The sequence below is a fragment of the Balaenoptera physalus genome, assembly GCF_965194825.1.
Source record: "Balaenoptera physalus genome assembly, chromosome: 2".
NCBI lineage: Eukaryota > Metazoa > Chordata > Mammalia > Artiodactyla > Balaenopteridae > Balaenoptera > Balaenoptera physalus.
The window spans coordinates 45,526,755-45,547,637 of NC_138883.1; the positions used below are offsets into that span (position 1 = coordinate 45,526,755).

The window sequence follows — 20,883 nt, forward strand, 5'->3', positions numbered from 1 at the left end:
CTTATACTGTTAGTAGGTCTGTGGGGAAACACGTACGCTAACACAGTGCTACTGGGAATGCAAATGGTACAACCTCTATAGAGAGGATTTGACAATATCTAGCCAAGTCACAAATGTTCTTAACCTTTGGCCCAGTAATTTCACTTCTAAGAATCAAACAAACATTGGCAGAAATACAAAATGATGTCTGTATGTTACTCTTCGTCGAAGCACTGTGTGTAATAGCAAAAGACTGGAATCGGTCTAAATGTCCATCTGCAGAATGCTGATAAATGATAGCACAGCTACATAGTGAAGCACTACTCAGTTGAAAAAAAAAATGAATAAGGTCTCAATACACTGCTATGGAGTAATCTTCAGGATGTATTGTTAAGTGAAGATATCAAGTTAGTAAACATTGAGGATATTGCTACTTTTTGTTCCTGGAAATGCTCTGTATCTTGATCTGGGTGGTAGCTACATGGGGTGTATAAATATGTAAAACTTCATTGAGCTATACATTTAAGGTTAGTGTACATTACCATATGTATGTTAAATCTCAATTTAAAATTTAAAACATTAGATGGTAGCATATTGAGTAAAGAGTGGGAGAAGAGGAAATGGAAATGTGAGACTTTGGGCCACAAAGAGGAAGCACTAGCTAGAACAGAATGTAATGTCAAGGGAGAATTTTTCTCTCCCTCTATTTTTTATTCCTTTCTTCCTTTCTTCTTTCCTTCCTTTTTGTAATGGGGAAGACTAAACACATGTAAAAGCTGCTGGCTAATAAGAAAGACCAGTTGAAAAGTAAGATCGACTCTATATAACAACAACAACAAAAAGTACAGTCAATAGTGTAAGATCCTTGGAAAGTTGGGGGGATATGGAAATAAAAGAACAAGTAGAGGGATTGTCCTTGGATGGAGGAGGAACATTTCTACTGTCCCAACAGGAGAAAAGGAAGCTGGAATGGGGGCAGCTATAGGAAGTTTGTAGGATTGGGAACACCAGGCACAATTATACTGTGTAAAGGAGCTAGGTGGGTAGGGTACACAGTGGGGGAGAGGAGAGAGGTAGAATCCAGAAAGTAGAAAGGATCTGAAGTAGTGTCACAGGGATTGGGAGAGTAGGATGTAAGTTGAACAGGAAACATACTAGGACTGTCAGATATTAAGGGCCTGTTTGAAGTTAATGAGCATACGGCTTTCTCCAGCAGGGCTCAGTGGAAGCAGAAAGTTGGCTCCATCCATTGGTACAATTAAGGGATAAGGGGGCTTAGATAATTGGCCAAGCATGTTACTAAAATGATGAATCATTCAGTCTAAAGTGGATAAATGGGGAAGTAATAAAGAAAGCAGAGAGCTGATTAATTAGAAGCAAACAGAAGGCTCGAAGGATTGGCTTTCCAATGAGGTTAAAAAGTGGTTGTAAGGGGACTGGTTGAAAGCTGTGAGTCAGCATTTCCCAAAGTGTGTTCTGAAGAATATGACCAGATAAATGGCTCATGAACTAATGATTCATCATTAAGATTCTGAGACATCTTGCATAACAGAAACCTGTTTATAACCATGCACTCCCTGAACCCTTGAATTACTAAACCTCTTTTTTTTTTTTTTTTAATTAATTAATTTACTTATTTATTTATTTTTGGCTGTGTTGGGTCTTCGTTTCTGTGCGAGAGCTTTCTCTAGTTGCAGTGAGCGGGGGCCACTCTTCATCGTGGTGCACGGGCCTCTCACTGTTGCGGCCTCTCTTGTGGCCTCTCTTGTTGCGAAGCACAAGCTCCAGATGCGCAGGCTCAGTAGTTGTGGCTCACAGGCCCAGTTGCTCCACAGCATGTGGGATCTTCTCGGACCGGGGCTCAAACCCGTGTCCCCTGCATTGGCAGGCAGATTCTCAACCACTGCGCCACCAGGGAAGCCCTAAACCTCTTTTAATGTAACATCTATTAAATTTTCTAAACCAGTGTTCTTCCAAACATCCGTTAGCAACTCTACTTTGTATGTCACATGCTGAAACTCTTACATTAATGGGATAAAGTGAATAATTATCACAGCATATGATCATTGTTTTCGTATCTGTTTTAATGTATTTCAATATGAAAGTATTAGTTACCTATTAAAAGTAGGTATAAGAGTCCAACAGGGACTTCCCTGGTGGTCCAGTGGGTAGACTCCGCACCTGCAACGCAGGAGGCCTGGGTTTCATCCCGGGTCAGGGAACTAGATCCTGCATGCTGCAGCTAAGAGTTCGCCTGCCGCAACTAAGACCCGGCGCAGCCAAAATAAATAAATAAATAAATATTTTTTTAAATAAGCAAAACAAAGCAACCATTAAAAAAGAAAAAGAGTACAACATATTTTCAGAAGGTTAAAGGGGGTATGGCTCATGAGGTTAATACTGTTAGGTTTACCTTATTCTGCTATAAAGGTGAATAAAAGGCAGCACTATTGTGCTGGATAATGAGTCCAAATTTAACCACTAAGATTATTATCTTAGTCTGCATGAATATTATACCTCATTTTCACCATTAAGCAGCCTTCTGTGAAAACTAATTATATCCCAGCTGAAGAAAAGACATTGAATAATAAAGGTGCTGATGTAAATCACATCAAATGTATTTCTATTCTTTAAACCTCAAAATAAGATTTCTACTATATATAGTAAGAAGAATAAGGAATAGTCATTAAAATTTGATAAATAGAAATGTCTCTATTTTCTTTCACTACATTTATTTAAGAACAATAAAATTAAGTATCTGATGTAAACTGAATTAATGTGTTTGCTGCCCAGCCCTAAAGGAGGATTATACTTGCCCACCTCCCTGACATTAGGCTTGGCTGTTGAAATGTGAGTAGAAGTGACATGAGTTACTTACAAGCAGAAGCTTTAAGAGTCAGTGCATGGTTCACCATGATCTGTTTCCTTCTGCCACAAGACCAGCAATATCCCAGATAGAGGTTGCTCTGTCAGCCTGAATCTCTGGATAAAGGTGACACAGAGCAGGGGTTTCCCTGGTGGCGCAGTGGTTAAGAATCCGCCTGCCAATGCAGGGGACACGGGTTCAAGCCCTGGTCTGGGAAGATCCCACATGCCGCAAAGCCACTAAGCCCGTGCACCACAACTACTGAGCCTGTGCTCTAGAGCCCGCGAGCCACAACTACTGAAGCCCGCAGGCCTAGAGCCCATGCTCTGCAACAAGAGAAGCCACCGCAGTGAGAAGTCCGCACTCCCCAAAGAAGAGTATCCCCCGCTCACCGCAACTAGAGAAAGCCCGCGTGCAACGAAGACCCAACACAGCCAAAAATAAAATAAATAAAATAAATTTATAAAAAATAGGTGACACAGAGCAAACCTTTGGCTAATCCTGAACGGACGAGTGGCATGAGCAAGAAATACCAAGATTTAGGGGTCATTTGTTACCACAGCATAACCCAGTTTATACTGACCAATACAGAAATCACATTCTCCACATCCTACTCATTTCCAGAAAACGGCAACTGTTAATGAACAGAAATAGAAGTAATCACCAGAAGCATACAACTCCCTCCATGGAATGTCTAGAACAGTGGTGCAAATTGGTTTCATCTCTCCCATCCACTCTAATGGACTTAATAACGCCAGCCTGAATCAGCTCTGTAGAGAAGGATCCTGAAGCCATCTCCTTGCTCAGCAGAAAAGAGTGCCATATTTATCAGTATGTCTTCCAGTAGAAGGAGGGGTAATGAGCTGCCCATCCCTGGCCTAAGATGCACAACCTATGCTCACTATCATTTTCGGTATTTTTCTCATTTTGTGTAGGAGGCATTATTTTTTTAAATGCACCCAGAAATAAACAAAAGCTAGTTCACTAAAATATTTAGAACAATAAATAATTTCATTTTATTTACTGATGGAGGGAGAAAAAAAGGTTTCTATCAGAGCTGATCACAGAATTTCTCATCAGGCAGAGAACTGTCTTTGCTAGAAACATCTTAAATGGACTTTTTAGTTATTAGTATGGCCCTCTAGGCCACATCTGTATGGTTTGAAGAGAGGAAAATAGTTAAACTGTTTTACATCAGAAACACACAGTAATTTTTGGAGTTGTTAAATGAACCACAATGAAGCAAAGAGAAGTCCAAGAAGAGGGTCAGAAGGGGTCCAGCAACATGGCAGGAGGCCAAGGGGAAGAGATGACCACAGGAAGTTCCCCAGAGGATGGAATGGCTGAGGGACTTTTAAAAACTGAGATGGTTAAGTATTCAGTTGCAAGTGTTTTGCCTTTCTATTCTGTAATGTAACACTCCTAACCCTAATACACACACACACATACTCTGTTATGGGTTGAATTATATCCCCCCAAAATTCATATGTTGAAATCCTAACACCCGCCCCCAACCCTGTACCTCAGAATGTGACCTTGTTTGGAAATAGGATTGTTGCAGATATAATTAAGATGAGGTGGTACTGGAGAAGGGTGGGCCCCTAATCCAGTAAGACTAGTGTAGTTACAAAAAGAGAAAATTTGGACACAGACAGGGAGGACACCATGTGAAGACTGGAGTTATACAGCTACAACCCAAGAAACTACCAGAAACTAGGAGAGAGGCCTGGAACGCTCCTTCCCTAGCGCCTTCTCAGCTGACACACTGTCCCGCTGACACCTTGATCTCAGAATTCTAGCTTCTAGAACTGTGGGACAATAAATTTCTGTTGTTTAAACCAATCAGTTTGTGTTACTTTGTTACAACAGTCCTAGGAAACAAACACACACACACACACACACACACAAGCACTCCATTGCCCAGATCTTCGGTAAAGTCTGCAGCACCCACAGCAATGAACAGTGGCAGTCTGGGTACTGAGGGTTTGCAAGGAGTCCAGTAAGTAGACAGTATATGCAAAAGAAACAGGGCATAACAGGAGGCAGAATGCAGAGCGGAGACCAAGAAAGCAGTGGAAACAGAGAGAAGTGGCGGAGGGAACACAGGCTCCTTCTGTTTGTGTTGCCAGAAAGAATTCTCAGAGCTACTGGGAAAGTATCTGGGCTACTTACTGAATAAGCGATGAAGATCTGAGACAATTTTTACTAAATCATAAAGGACCAGATGAGCACAGCAAGCTGGGGAAGTTAGAAACAGCTAGTAGCTGACATCTGGCTCACCTGACTAATGATGTCAAGTGGATGTCTCTGGTTCACTGTCAGTGAGCAACTGAAGGAAACTGGCTCACTTTACCATCCCTGAAAAAAAGCAGCCCTTGCAACAATCCAGGTTGCTCTGACCTTGGCCTAATGCTCATGATTCCCTGTGCAGCGATAATGAGTTTGCTGCTTTGTGGCTTTTAGAGGTAAGGGAAGAGATGAGCTTGGTCTAATGCCTGCTGACTCGTAAGACATAGGGGCCCTGGCCTGCCTCTGATGTGATATGTACACTTGAACCAGGAATGATTTCCCATTTCCTCTCCAGCAAAGAGAGGTTGCTAAGGACGGCCAGCTAAGCATCCAGAAATGAGACCTAAGAACCCTGTCTCTGCCACCAGGGAGGGCGACAGAAAGAAGGAAGGATCAGGTGCGTTTCCTCCTAACCCTCCCCTTTTAGCTCCTCTACAAGCAAGCTGCTGCAAGAGCGTTACAGCTGCTGTTGATTCCTATCGGGTAGGAACTATGCCAAGCATAGCCAGGCTTAATGAAAGGCTACTTATCCTATGTTAGGCATTAACTGGGTACAAAACTGAACCAACAGCCTTCTGCTGCTTAAGCAGTGTGCAATCCAGAGGGAGTGTAAACAATAAAATATAGGACTAGGTTAAATGAAATACAGGCCAAATGGAGCTAAAGTGACATGGTAGAGGCGTTCAGAAGAAAAACTGTCTTAGCTGTGTCTCGGGTGATCAAGAAGGGCTCCACAGAGAAGGCGGCATCTGAAGACTAGGAAAAATTTCCAGGGACAGAGAATCTGGAAATGGTATTCCCGGCTGAGAGAACTGTAGAAGCAATGATAACTTACTGCTTTTTCAGAGGCTGAAGTATAGTTTGGAAACTGAAGATGGAGAGGTTTGATTTTTTGTTTTTGTTTTTGTTCTTTTTGTTTTTCCTTAAAATAAAAATTCCATGCTCAGGACTTCCCTGGTGGCGTGGTGGTTAAGAATCTGCCTGCCAATGCAGGGGACACGGGTTCAAGCCCTGGTCCGGGAAGATCCCACATGCCGCAGAGCAACTAAGCCCGTGAGCCACAACTACTGAGGCTGTGCTCTAGATCCCACGAGCCACAACTACTGAAGCCTGCGTGCCTACAGCCTGTTCTCTGCAACAAGAGAAGCCACCACAATGAGAAACCCACGCACCACAATGAAGAGTAGCCCCCGCTCGCCGCAACTAGAGAAAGCCTGTGCACAGCAGCGAAGACCCAACACAGCCAAAAATAAATAAATAAATAAATTTATTAAAAAAAAAAATTCCATGCTCAGGAATTTGCACTTTATTCTCTGCACAGTGGGGAAAGCAATGCAGATTTTGCAAGGTAGTCTGTGTTCTAGAAATGTATGTGCAACTTATGGACTCAATCAACAATTAATGCCGTGGTTGTACACCCTGCATTCTGCCAGGCACCATGGCGCCAAACGGAAGACCACACTCCTTACTCTAAGAGGCGACACTCAATTAAAGAGCTAATGCACAGACCCAGAGTCAGAAGAAGAGCTGGGGAGGAGGATCTTAGAAGCAAACTGGCTGCAGGAATCCAGAAAGGGAAAGAAAATCATGAGGTACTTCATGGAGGAAGTGAACTGGGACTGAGCCAAGAACGAAGTGTAGGATTGGAATTGCAGAAAGAAGGGAGAAGCACGTTCTGGGATTGAACAGGAGGAAGGTGGGACGAAACAGCTCACACAAAGGCTGTTAGAGTAGTGGACTTGGGGGTACTGGCCTGGGTTTAGAAACCATGAACAGAGGCCCTAGCATCACGGGTTTTGCAAGCAGCACCGCCACAACACCATCAAGGCCATTTCCTTTCCCCAGACCAATGCGGAGATGCAGGTTACATAAGAGGAACCATTGCATTCACTCTTTCCAATATAACCAAACTCAGAGATGCAACCAGAAGACTGCAAATGGCAACCTGATGCTGAAACACACTATTGTTCTTTTGGGAAACAGCACAAGTTCATCAGCCTAGAAAGTCCTCAAACATTCTTGAAGCTGATGTCCAGGAAGTGCTAGGTCAGTGCCTAGGCTCTAGAAGAAACCATGGGAGAAATGATCATACAAAATCATGACACACAGTGAAAACCCAGCACGTACCCAGCAAATCCTGCACATGTGCCCAACACTGAATTCTACCGCTTTTAGTGGCATTGACTAAAAATAATCTCTTATGTAGGAGGTAGCGTGGTCTCTGGGAAAGTCCCAAGGTTGAATCCTGGCAGCACCACTGGCTGTATGACCTAATTGCTTTAAGCTTCAATTTCCTCATCTGTAAAAGGAAGATAATAGCACCTGCCTCATAGTTCTGACTCAAAGATGATATGCAAAGCACCTTACATGATAACTGGCATTGAGTCAGCCCTGGGTAAACTCTGGTTCCTCTTCTTTCCCTCCCATTGGTCTCATAGTATAAAGCCAGATCAAGAGGGTCAGTGTGATCTGGGGAAACTAACCAAAGGAATTTGATGCTAATGAGGCTTGAAGACTCCGACCACATTAAAGGTCTGCAGGGTATGGTCAATGTCCACCTTCTGAAATGGCTCTGAGATTTGCATCTGTTCCAGATGTCACGGCTTCATCAACGCCGCCTCTCCATCACACTTAGCATCAAATGTCAAGACAGGATCTATTATAGAATGCTGGAGTGAGGCCAGCACAGCAGTCTTGAAACCCTGCCCCCTGCTCCCAGCTCAGGCAGGATGGGAGCCGAGAAGAGGTGACTTGAGGGTACTGAAACAGCTTCTGAAGCTTCCAAAGGTTCAGCTCATGTAGTAGGAGCAGGGGCAGAGCAAGCCAAGGAAACAGTCCTAAGATTCAGAAAAAGAAAAGTCCCCAACATAGAACACAACTTGACTGCCAGGAAGCCAGAGCAAGTTAATAATCCGACTTGACAGGCGGCCGAAAGACTTGGGGTAGCTCATTTAACATGTGTGTGTGATGCAACCCAGAATACAAAAGCATATAAACAATATCAGGTAAAATATGAATCAAGCTACTTAGCAAGTCAGACTGAGATCAATCGATTGCCAAGTCTCTCAGATTCCTACAAGATACCTTCCTCTGTCCCTTCTCTTCCTTCCCAATGCCCTTGCCCTATTTCAGGCCCCTACTACCTCTTGCCAGCTCAGGGACACCTTAATATTCTAAATATACAACTCTCATCAAGTTCCTCATTGCTCAGCATATAGAATCTAGATTTTCTAAGCTGACATTCAGAGCCCTCCATCATATGATATGACCTCCATTTTCAACAGCCTGTTCCCTTTCAGGGTCCTGGTGCTTTAGCCAAACCGGAATAGACACATGCTCAAATCTCTGTATTTTTCCTTTTTAGTGTCTTAGCTTGAGCTGTTGTTTCCCAGAGATTCTCACATACCCTCTGTATTCGTTTCCCAGGGCTGCCACAACAAATTATCACAAACTGAGTGGCTTAAAACAAGAGAAATTTATTCTCTCATAGTCCTGGAAGCCGTGAATCCAAAATCAAGGTACTGGCAGGGTTGGTTCTTTCAAGAGGCTCTCAGGAACAATCTGTTCCATGCCTCTCTCCTAGCGTCTCGTGGCTGCCAGCATCCCTGATTTAGGGCTGCCAATCTCTACCTTCATCCTCCCATGGCCTTCTTCTCTCTGTGCATCTGTGTCTCCAATCTCCTTCTGCCTTTCTCTTATAAGGGCACTTGTCATAGGATTTAGGGCCCACCCTAAATCCAGGATGATCTCATCTCGAGCACCTTAACTTGATTACACCTACAGTAACTCTTTTTCCAAATAAGGTCACATTCACAGGTTTTGGGAGGAGTTGTCTTTTGGAGGGGCCACAATTCAACCCCCTATGCCCTTCAATATTTTGCTCTGTCACTGCTTCCTCTGTGAAGAATGCCCTGGTGCCAACTCACAGGAAGTAATCTTTCCCTCCTGTAAACTGCCAGGACACAACTAAATTCCACTTGGTGTTAACTGCATGTTGGTATGCAGGACTTATCTTTGTGTGAGTTGCCTAACTTCCACAGACCTCAGTTTCCTCATCTTTGAAACTGAGATAATTACACCTACTTATAGCATTGTTTTAAAAAAAAGACTTTTTTTTTTTTTTGGCCAGGCGGCATGCCGGATCTTAGTTCCCCGACCAGGGATCGAACCCGTGCCCTCTGCAGTGGAAGCATGGAGTCTTAACCACTGGACCGCCCTGGAAGTCCAGATAAAAAGACATTTTAAGGGACTTAAAGCAGTTCCTGGACATAGTAAGCTATCAGTCAGTGTTATTATTATCTTTATTGTGGTGGTGGCTACCATCTTCCCTACTATATTGTAAGTTCCTTAAAGACAGTCATCTCTGTATCCTCGTTGGCAGCTAAAAAGTGTCTCGCACAGAGTAATGGATGAGCAACCATATTGGGGGCAGATGACAGATAAGTTGTCTTGAAATAAAATAGTCAAACAGAGACATATTTGGAACTGTTATGAAGGGGATGAGTGCTCTATCCAGCTCTCCATCAGCAGTGAAGTGCTCAGGTCTTCCTCAAAGGTGGGGAGTCTCGGGCTTCCCTGGTGGCGCAGTGGTTGAGAGTCTGCCTGCCAATGCAGGGGACACGGGTTCGAGCCCTGGTCTGGGAAGATCCCACATGCCGCGGAGCAACTAGGCCCGTGAGCCACAACTACTGAGCCTGCGCGTCTGGAGCCTGTGCTCCGCAACAAGAGAGGCCGCGATAGTGAGAGGCCCGCGCACCGCCGATGAAGAGTGGACCCCCACTTGCCGCAACTAGAGAAAGCCCTCGCACAGAAACGAAGACCCAAGACAGCCAAAAATAAATAAATAACTTAATTAATTAAAAAAAAAAATAAAAATAAATAAAGGTGGGGAGTCTCTCCTGAGCCACTCCTAGGACATTTCTCCCAACAGTTGCTCCCTTTGACTTACAAGAAGCACGACTTGGAGATCTGGCACTCAGTGGCCCTTCTGAGTAAGCACAGCATATCCAAAGGAGAATTCATTTTCATAAAGAACATCACCTGCGCATTTGTCATCATGGTAATTGTATTTTATCATTCTCATTGTACCTCTTAGCACTGATGTGACTCTGAAATAGAAGGGAAAAAAGGGGTGGGTGAGGGGGCTGACTCCTGGTTTAAGGGAAAAGTGACTCAGTAGCCCTTGGCAGCCTTCTCTCCGGAACTGGGTAGGTGTGCTCACTCACGTCGGCCCGGGCCTCCTCCCAAAGGTTGCTCCCCTCAAGAGCCTCTCGGGAGTGTGGAAGCCTTCGCTGCACTGCCAGTTCTCCTCTCTATACACCATACTCTCCCCCACGTGATCTCATGGGCTATTTCTAAAGGGCCAAGGCTCCTGACAAATGGTCCTGTCTTTTGTTTTAGAATACTCTGAAGTTTTCTAAAAGATGTTCACCATTAGAAGTGAGGGCTGGTAGTCACTCCCATCTGGCTGCAGATAATATTCCTAGTAACCCCTCCACCACTGACTGGGCACTCGGTATGTGCCAGGCACTGTGCTCTATCGATTTTCTCCGGTAACCCTTACCACAGCTCTAGGAGAGACCTAGGATTAGCTCCATTTCACAGGGGAGAAACTTAAGGCTCATAGACAGTAAATAACTTGCCTAGAGTCACAATCCTTGTGCATGATGAAGCAAAGATTCCAACTGGATCTAACTCCCAAGTTCAGGCTCTTAACCACTGAACACTGCTACCTCCTAATACGCATCTGCATATTTCTCTCTCCACGACTGCAAAAAGGAAGTCCACTTGATATGGAAGTAGGGAATGAAAATAACAATCTTCTCTCGCATTTCCCGGGTTAGAAATCTGAGGCAGACCCTTCACGGATGGGTAAACAGCTGCAATCTCAGAAGCTTACCTGATTTTGCATGAGAAATGTAAACATGTTTCAAGTTTCCAGAGGATGTGTATCAGAATTAAATTTTTAAATGTTATTCTTGGGGAGGAAAGATGGTACTGGAGAGTCATTCCCAACTTGACTCTAATTATACAGCATGCAAGCGCAGGCACGTGCAAAGGTTCATATTTCAGTGAGGTGTGTACATAGCGTTGTTCAGTGAGAAGACAGAAGCTGAAATCCTTATGTGTAGTTTCCCAAGCAAATAATGTAAAACCTAATGTGCTGTGCATGGCAGGCGCAGGTAGCTGTCATCTGGGATCAGACTTCCCTGGATGTGTTCAGTTTGGGAAACGGTAAAGCAATTCTCTTCTGCCCCAAATCAGTGCTGATTGATTTGGTTCTGTTTCCATGTAGCAACTGCCAAAGCTGTGCTCATAAATAACACTTCCTATTTATATGCTTTAAAAAATCATGTATTCCTTACTGTAGAAACTCTCTGATGGTACCTACACAAAGAAAATAATGGGGATTAATCAAAGAGAAAAGAACTTGTGAAATTTTAACTTTTCTCTTCAATTTTACATGAAATTGAGCCATTTTCCTGGGAAAATTAAAACACTGCAAATCTTCTTTACATGCAGAGCACAGTACCACCTGAGAAGGAAAGCAGTGGCATTATCGGGGAGGCATTGTGGTGCCATTAGCATTCAAGATTTTCAATGTTCTGAGATTGGTGGGCCAAGGCTATGGTGACTAAGAGGGTTCTTTGTGACTGTGCTTCAGAGCCTCCTCGATTAAGTCCTAACACAGGTTCCTTCCCAGATGCTGACGTTTATGCTCCGTATCCACTGAAAAGGCGAAGGATGAGTTATTGCGGGATATTTTTATTTCAGATAATTACTGAAAGGACAAGAATTCATCAAATTTTCATCTAGACAAGACCTTCAAGCAATGCTCAAATCAACCTACCTATTCTTGTATATAAAACGCCTGTCAGGAGAACTGACAGCTCAATGTAGAGATTCATGACCATGAATGTCCAGAGCTCCTAAAAGAAAGAGAAGGCTGCATCTAGCAAAATTGCCACCGGATTAAAAAATGTTCTCTCCTAACATGGCCTCAAGAAACCTAATCACATTAACGCAAACTCTTGCTTTTCGGCTTATTCCTAGGCAGCAAAATTGCCCCTCACATATACCGCCTATCAAGGTAGTACGAACGTAGATTACTCTACAAGCACTTTCAGCTGGGTTAGCCATTGACAACATTGAATCTCCTTGTATAAATATGTACAAATATATTTGCATTGATTGGTACAGTGACTAATACTAATTTTTTTTTTTTGGCCGCACCCCGGGGCTTGTGGGATCTTAGCTCCCTGACCAGGGACTGAACCTGTGAAAGCTCAGAGTCCTAACCACTGGACCACCAGGGAATTCCCTAATCCCAATTATTTTTGGAAGTACCCCCTGGTCTTCTGACACAGAGAAATATTCACTTTTTATTTTAACATCTAGGGGATGCATGGACCGCTTTGTACTCACTCCAGAAGCTTGTTTGCTCCCCAAATGAGAAGGAATTCCCTTCATGGGGAGGAAAGAGCACCCCCTAGTGAAACAATGTTTCCTAACAGTCCTTCAACAGTGAAGTTCCATCTCCACTTTATAGCAGCGTGATCGTATTTTAGAGGCTAAGGCCCAGTGCCTAGGGCCTACAAGCTTTTCAAAGGCCAATAAAAAAAATTGTTTGAGAGCTGAGAAAAATCTGTTGGCTCCAAAGTTTTTAACATTCAAAACTGAAACTAGTATATTTGATTAAGTGTCTACAAAATGTGACATATCAACTAGTCACGGCAATTCAACTATTAAATAGTTACATACAAATTACATTTAATGTGAGATGTGAGTTCTTTTTAATATTTTCTATGATGAGGGACAGGGCCTCTTAAAATAAGAGTTAAAAGCCTTTTTTTCATAGAGTTGACCTCTCTTAAAGAGTCTTCATGATCATTGACATGGTCCATCTAAGTCTTGGCATTACTCTCTCAAAGACATTAAAAACAATACTTTATTTGTGCAAAGTCCTTGATAAAAATTTACACATACTCCCATTCAATTCAGTTAATCTTTACAATAGTAAATTAAGAAATAATGAATTAAAATGTTTGGATACAGTAGGGTTTTTGTGTGTGTGTGTTGTTGTTGTTTTTTTTTTGCCAAAGTACAAAATATTACATATTCTGAAGCACAAATAAACAAACAAAAAACCATCAGAATCAAAACAGATTAACAACTGCAGTTCAAATGAAAACAAACTACTAATTTGAAATGGCATATGTAGACTTTGAGGGGAGACAATACATAGCATGTGGCTCCAGAGTTAGATATTCTGAATAGAAGCTGAGTGACCTGGGACAAGTTACTTAACCTCTCTGTACCTCAGTATCCTAAACTGTAAAATGGGGATAAAAGAGTACTTACCTCAGAGGGTTATTGTGATGTTTAAGTGAGTTCACAGATTTGAAGTACTTATAATAGCGTTTGGCCCATAGTAAGAGTTCAATGAATGCCAGCAATTAATTATTATTCAACCAAACCATACCAATCTTTCATTCTCAGAAACAGAACAATTTAAGATTCTGAATAAATTAACTCTTACCAAAGCTGAAAACATCCACAAAAGTCACTCATCTTTTATTTTGAAACTTTTTATTTGAAAATAACTTCAAAATTAGAATTGATCACATTTTATTCATTTGCTTTATCATTTGCCCTTCAGATCACTGCAAATCTGTGTCCCTAATTCTTATTCATAACTTATGACGTATGCATTTCCTATTTCTGAGTAACAAATTACCACAAGTTTGGTGTCTTAAAACCATACCTATTTATAAGATCACAGTTGTATAGGTCGTAAGTCTGAGCACCGCATGACTGGGTTCTCTGCTCAGAGCTTACAAGGCTGAAATGAAGGTAGTGGCCAGGGTGAGCTCCTTTTAAGGCCTCCTTTCTTTGTTCTTGGCCAAATTCAGATCCTTGCAGCTATAGGACTGAGGTATCGCTTTCCTTGCTGGTGTCAACTATGGGCCACTCTCAGCTCCTCCAAGTCACCCACCTTCCTTGCAACATAACCCCATCCATCTCCAAAGCAGCAATGGAGAATCTCCCTCATGGTAATTCTTTCTCTAGCTCTGAATCTTTCTCCCCAGGAAGAGCCCAGTTCCTTTTAAGGGCTTGCCTGATTAGGTGATTAGGTCAGGCTCACTCAGGTTAATGTCTCTCTTCTTAAAGTCGACTGATTAGGGTGCTTAATTAGACCTGCAAAATCCCTTCACAGCAGCACCTAGATGAGTGTTTGCATAACTGGAGAAGGTGGAGATTTGGGAGACCATCTCAGAATTCCACCTACCACATATGACGAGACACTTTATAAGCATATATTTTAGCCTCCTAGGGCTTCCATAGCAGCATACCACAGACTGAATGGCTTAAAAAACAGAAATTTATTTTCTCACAGTTCTGGAGGCTGGAAATCCCAGATCAAGGTGTCAGAAGGTCTGTTTTCTCCTGAGGCCTTTCTCCTTGGCTTAAAGATGGCCACCTTCTCACTGTGTCCTCACGTGGCCTTTTTCTCTGTGCACAGGTATCCCTGGTGTTTCTCTCTTCTTATAACGACACCAGTTACATGGATTAGGGTTCCAGCATATGAATTTGGGGGAGCGGCAGACACAATTCGGTCCATATTTGTCTAATAACAAAACTAAGAGCTAATATTTGAGCTACTAAGCAGGTATTATGCTAAACATTTTTGATAGGCTATCTCACTTAACATAAATCATTAGATTAATTACATATTAGTATAACCATTATATAAAATTCCAGCTTTGGGCTTCCCTGGTGGTGCAGTGGTTAAGAATCCACCTGCCAATTCAGGGGACACGGGTTCACGCCCTGGTCCGGGAAGATCCCACATGCCGCGGAGCAACTAAGCCCGTGCACCACAACTACTGAGCCTGTGCTCTAGGGCCCGGGAGCCACAACTACTGAGCTCACATGCCACAACTACTGAAGCCCACGTGCCGAGAGCCCGTACTCTGCAACAAGAGAAGCCACTGCAATGAGAAGCCCGTGCATGCAACAAAGGGTAGTCCCAGCTCACCACAACTAGAGAAAAGCCCGCATGCAGCAACGAAGACCCAACACAGCCAAAAATAAAGTAAATAAATTTATAAAAAAAAATTCCAGCTTTATCAAAATATTTCCTATGTTCTTGATTAGAAATTCTATACAATTTTTATTGACCTGATTCTTAGAGTTCTCTGTCTCTACTATGCTCCATTCTGAGGGCGGTTTTTCATTCACTGATCAAATTTTATTGATCATCTATGAGCTTGGTACAGAGGCACAAAGGTTAGTAATCAAAATCCCTGCTCTCAGAGAGTATAGGCTAGAAGGGAAGACGTATTTTATGTGTGCGTCTCCATGTACATTTTGAAATATCTTACATAAAAGGTATCAATTATATTTATAGAACCATTCCGCACATGTAAGTTCTTATGAAAGCTGAGGCACTAAAAATTAAAATAATTTCAAAAAAGGGGGAAATCCTCTGATTATTTGGTTTTACATTACCTTCTTCAGCTGCATCAACCCTAACTGTGCAGCAACACATTCTTTTATGTGTGGCTTTAGACTGAATTGTCTGAGACCGGAAAAAAGCCAGCTGGGATTTGAAAGTGAGAAGTAATTATGACATAAAAGTGCAACACCTGGGGCTTGGTGGCGCAGTGGTTGAGAGTCTGCCTGCCGATGCAGGGGACACGGGTTCGAGCCCTGGTCTGGGAGGATTCCACACGCCGCGGAGCAACTAAGCCCGTGTGCCACAAGTACTGAGCCTGCGCGTCTGGAGCCTGTTCTCCGCAACGAGACGCCGCGACAGTGAGAGGCCCGCGCACCGCGATGAAGAGTGGCCCCCGCTCGCCGCAACTGGAGAAAGCCCTCACACAGAAACGAAGACCCAACACAGCCAAAAATAAATAAATAAATAAATAAATTTGTAAAAACAACCAAACATACAAACACATTCTAAAAAAAAAAAAAAAAGGTGCAACACCTGACTGGGTAAAGCGCCTCAAATTCCACTCGCTCTGCGCAAGAAAAAAATTATCTTTAAAAAATTTATTTTCTCACTGTCCAACTCGTTCACCTTTCATGCTACGAACACCGATACCTTTTCTGCAGGAGGCAAAGGCAGCACTCGCAGGTGGAAGGAAATCTCCAGATTTGCAGGCCGAGTTGCTTCTCAGCTGTGGGCGGGTGTGGTGACAGCACCCCAGCGAGGAGAGTCTTCCCCTCCCAGCCCCAGCTCTCCTTCCCTTGCTCGCGACCCGTGGGCCCCTTGCTGAGCTCCGCACCCCGCTGCCTGGCTCTTCATCTATTCCCTCGCGCGTCTACAGGAGCGTGGACTGCGCGGACCCGGCGCAAGGGCCCCCGGCTTCCCCTGGTCCCGGGCTCCCCGCCCCCGGCCCGGGCCCCGCCTCGCCACGTGCGGCCGCGGGCTGATAAATGGCTTCCGCGCCCCGCGCGCCTCGTCGGACTCAGCGGCAGCTTGATTCGTGCTGGCTCTTCCCTTCGATTCCCAACCCCCTACAGTGAGCCCTCCGTCCATGGAGGGGGAAGAGACGTACCTGGAGCTCTACCTGGCCCGGTGCGCCGCCCAGGTGAGCCTGGAAGCCGCCGCCACGGTCCCAGAGTCAGGGTCCGCATCCCGGCCCATTGCTGAGCGCTGGGTCCTGCGCACTAAGGATTCTGCCTTCATTTTATCTCTCGTATAAAACTCCTAGCGACCCTAGGAGGTGGGCTTGATTATCCCCGTCTTTCAGTTGAAAAAAATAGAAGGTTCGAGAGTTGAAATAACTTACCCAAGGTTGCCAACAGAACTCGAACCTGGTCTAGTATGAATACAAATTGGAGGCACCTGTGGCTTCTTTCAGTTTGTGATTCTTACGTGTTTTGGGTTTTGTTTTTTAATTTAAGAACTGTAGAAACGAGAGGAAGGAGTCTTCAAAAAGAAAAGCAAGGGAAAAACTTTCGGCGGGGGGGGGGGGGTGTCGGATTCTTTTTTTTTTTTTTTTTTTTTGGCTGCATTGGGTCTTCGTTGCCGTGCGCAGGCTTTCTCTAGTTGCAGTGAGCGGGGGGCTGCTCTTCGTTGTGGTGCGCGGGCTTCTCATTATGGTTGATTCTTTTGTTGAGGAGCACCGGCTCTAGGTGCAGGCTTCAGTAGTTGCAGCACGCGGGCTCAGTAGTTGCGGCACACGGGCTTAGTTGCTCTGCGACATGTGGGATCTTCCCAGACCAGGGCTCGAACCCGTGTCCCCTGCATTGGCAGGTGGATTCTTAACCACTGTGCCGCCAGGGAAGTCCCCGGATTTTTAAATAGACAATGGTTAGCAATGAGGTAGAAATAGTGAAGTCCCACAGCGTTTAACATTGCAAAAGGAGAGCCCACGCTGGAAAGGTTCTGAGAAAGATGAGTTAATGACTCTGCAAAGACAGTTTAACAAAAAGTTTCTTTAGGTGCAAGACCAAGGATGCAGGGAATACTCTGTAAGCATGTTCTCTGGAAAGGAGGCTGTCAAGGTTCCACTGCCATAAAACATCCCCCTTTGATATCTTGTTGCCATTGCCTTAAATTCCTTGTTGAAGTTTAGTTCTTTGGGTGGAGGCTTTGTCCCCTGCTAAAATGCCATAATGGGAAAAAGGAGGGGAGACACTGATAGTTGCAGATATTAGTGCTTTAGTGTAAATTGGCTGATGGAATCTTTTCTGGCAATAACAGAAGAGGCCAAAAAAAACAATGGAGAGGAATCTGGGCCATTGTCCCCACCTCAGTGTCCCTCAGGGCCCATCTGTGGGATGGGGGTGGAGGGAGTTAGAGACTAATAACATAATTCAAAATGAAATAAGGTCAAATCTTATTTCCAGAGAATAAGTGCATTCTTCTTAAGTGTTTTCTTCTAACATTTAGTCACCCCTGCCATCTGCTGGACTTGTGGTAACTGCACAATTCAACAGGATCTAGCCAGACATTAGCTAAATAGCTTTGTCATGAAGAAGATGCAGCACAAGGCACTGGTGACTGTTCAATTGTCAGAAGTATGATCTTCTAAGGGGTGAGGTTATCCTGCCAGCAGTGGTCAAAATCTAGAATCCAGGCCTGCAACTTGGGTGAAGTGGATGGTAATATATGTACCAAGGATTTTTTTCCATAACAAAGGCCATGAATTTTACATTAGCTGCTTCCCTCAGTTGCACGCCTCTTTCCCTCGGTTGATGATAATGGAAGTTGAGCAGCCTTCCCAGGACTGGAAGTATAATACGTTGATTTAAACTAGTCTTGTCATTTAAATTTCAATAACTTTTTCCCTATTGTACATTCATGTAAATGGAATGATTTCTTTTCCTTCCTTTGACTAGAAGGAATGAAGATGGCTCCTTGTGGAGGCTTGATCAGCACTCAAAGCTATCTCCTCAGCTTCCTTCACTACTGCTCTTCTCTTTAAAATACGAATTTAAAAGTCCAAAAAAATCTTTAAATCAACTTAAGGAGTACAGAAAATCTGTACTCTTCAAAGTACACACAGTTTAGAGCATGGTTGCCAAATTGCCGCAGTTACAAAATTGGATTTAGAGTGGCAACTTACTACAGGTCTAACCAAAGTAGGGAAAACATTTTATGAAAAATGCTTTTTCTGCATTTTAAGATATACTTCCCTGTTTTCATTAAGTGTGTTGTAACCCTACAGTAGAATTTTAATGATATTTTGTGGAAAGAGCAGGGCATGAATGTAAGCTACCTGAACTGCCTCATCCTGAACACACTGCCTGCCAGCCAAGGTGGCATCCCTTTGTTGTGACATGATGTTCTGTTTGTTGTGTTTTGTTTGTCTGTTTTGGGAATGGCCTAGGATGACCTTGCTCCACCCAGATCACCCCTGCTGAGCCCAATTGTGCCTTATGATGTGTACACATCCAATCCAGAGACTACGTTTAATTCACAGCTTGAAGAAGTCACAGTAACATCTGGCAATTTCTCATCTGTGGATCTTAGCTTCCTACCAGATGAGCTTACCCAGGAAAATAAAGACCAGACTGTCATTAGAAGCAAGCATGAAACTGAAGAAAATTGTAAAACTAAAAGTTGGCAAAGTAGGTTGCCATTACCCAGCCAACAGGACGTTGGCCTGGCCTTAAACAGCAGCGGTGGGTCAAATTCCCATTCACATCTCCACCCTGGTGATGCTGACTCAGCCCAGCCCTCTCCTGAGAAACCACACTCCTTGCCTCTGGCATCCATAACTCCCATGACACCAGTGACCCCTGTTTCAGAATGTTCTGGAATTGTGCCTCAACTACAGTAAGTTGTTGTTGTTGTTGTTTTAAATGGGTGATGCTTCTGAGTACACATTTCACCAATATATTCCTGAGTGGGATGATAATAGTGGAGGGAAGAGAATTTCAGATGTCATTATCCTTGATTTTGTTAGTTCGTAATGGACTTTAGACAGTTTGGTTATCTGTAAAATGAAGCACTAACTCTTGATTTCCTAAGTGGGAGTTCAAGGTGAGTATACACATTCTTGAAGGATTGTATTGTTTATAGTAAAGCACTTTAGTTGAAAATTGTGGCTGGAGTTGGAATAATACAAAGGATATAAAGATGTAAAATTGAATTTGACTTGCAAGTTGATTTGATGTTGTGATTTCTATTTTGAGACATTTTGAAAAATATCTAAAACTTAATTTTAGTCAGCTAGGCAGGAAATTTTAGAAAAAGCTATTTTTTGGCTTGTTTGGCCTTGTGGCATGTGGGATCGTAGTTCCCCGACCAGGGATCAAACCCGCGCCCCCTGCAGTGGAAGCGAGGAGTCTTAACCACTAAATGTGTTATTATACATTTCACATTTAGAATAATTCTCCCCCTAGGAAGTCACCTAAACCTATGAAATGAGGAAGTTAATACGTTTTCATTATTTTTTACTTTTTATATCTGGTATAACTTAGGTTGACTTATTTCTTTTTTTTAATTATTATTTTTATTTTTTATACAGCAGGTTCTTATTAGTTATCCATTATATACATATTAGTGTATATATGTCAATCCCAATCTCCCAATTCATCACATAGGTTGACTTATTTCTTTAGGAATATAGTTTCCACTGTAAACCTGGCCTGTAAATTGGATCTGAAGAAAATAGCTTTGCATGCAAAAAATGCAGAATATAACCCAAAGGTAAGATTTCCCAGTAATTTTTTCCACAGTTAGGTTTGATTTAGATTTTCTTTCCTTCATATGATCATGATATTGACTCATTCCTTTGTTTTTATTTTTAAAAAAGAAAAAATTTGTTAGTGAAAAGCTTTTGGCAACACAAGTTTAATTGGCTTGTTCTCTGTTTTGAACTTATAAAAAATAATCTCATTTTCTGTGCTGAATACAGTAATTATTGAGCAGTTCCTAAAAGTTCTTTCCCTTTTCATTCAGAAAGACCTTTCAGTATGACTATTTTCAACCTGACTATGGAAATGCTAACTTTCTTACAATGTCATCATATTCCTGGAAATAATTTTTTCTAATTTTTGTCCTATCTCCTGACACCTGTGTATTTTTCCATTTACAGTTTCTCTTACCTGAGAAAGCTCAATTGTTTAAAGTGTAAAGTTCAAGTGTAAGATTGAGGGATTTTTTTGTTTTCCCTCAAAGTTTAATAAAATCTATTCTTTTTTGTGTCCTCCCAAGGCCAGACATCCCATTTTCAATGGTCTATTTACCTAGGAAGTGGATTTGTTAATTCAGTCAATGTTTAACA

At 42.9% G+C, this 20,883-nt stretch overlaps 1 protein-coding gene across 1 annotated transcript in view; it reads left to right on the forward strand.

Moving 5' to 3' along the window:
• The first annotated feature begins 9,920 nt into the window (after positions 1-9,920).
• Positions 9,921-20,883, forward strand: part of TBPL2 (TATA-box binding protein like 2) — a 39,892-nt gene continuing 28,929 nt past the window's right edge. The window contains exons 1-4 of the mRNA XM_082450523.1: positions 9,921-15,774; positions 16,119-16,734; positions 19,075-19,430; positions 20,219-20,306. Coding sequence (XP_082306649.1) covers positions 16,681-16,734; positions 19,075-19,430; positions 20,219-20,306 — 498 coding nt within the window. The 5' untranslated portion in view covers positions 9,921-15,774; positions 16,119-16,680. The remainder of the gene's footprint in view (positions 15,775-16,118; positions 16,735-19,074; positions 19,431-20,218; positions 20,307-20,883) is intronic.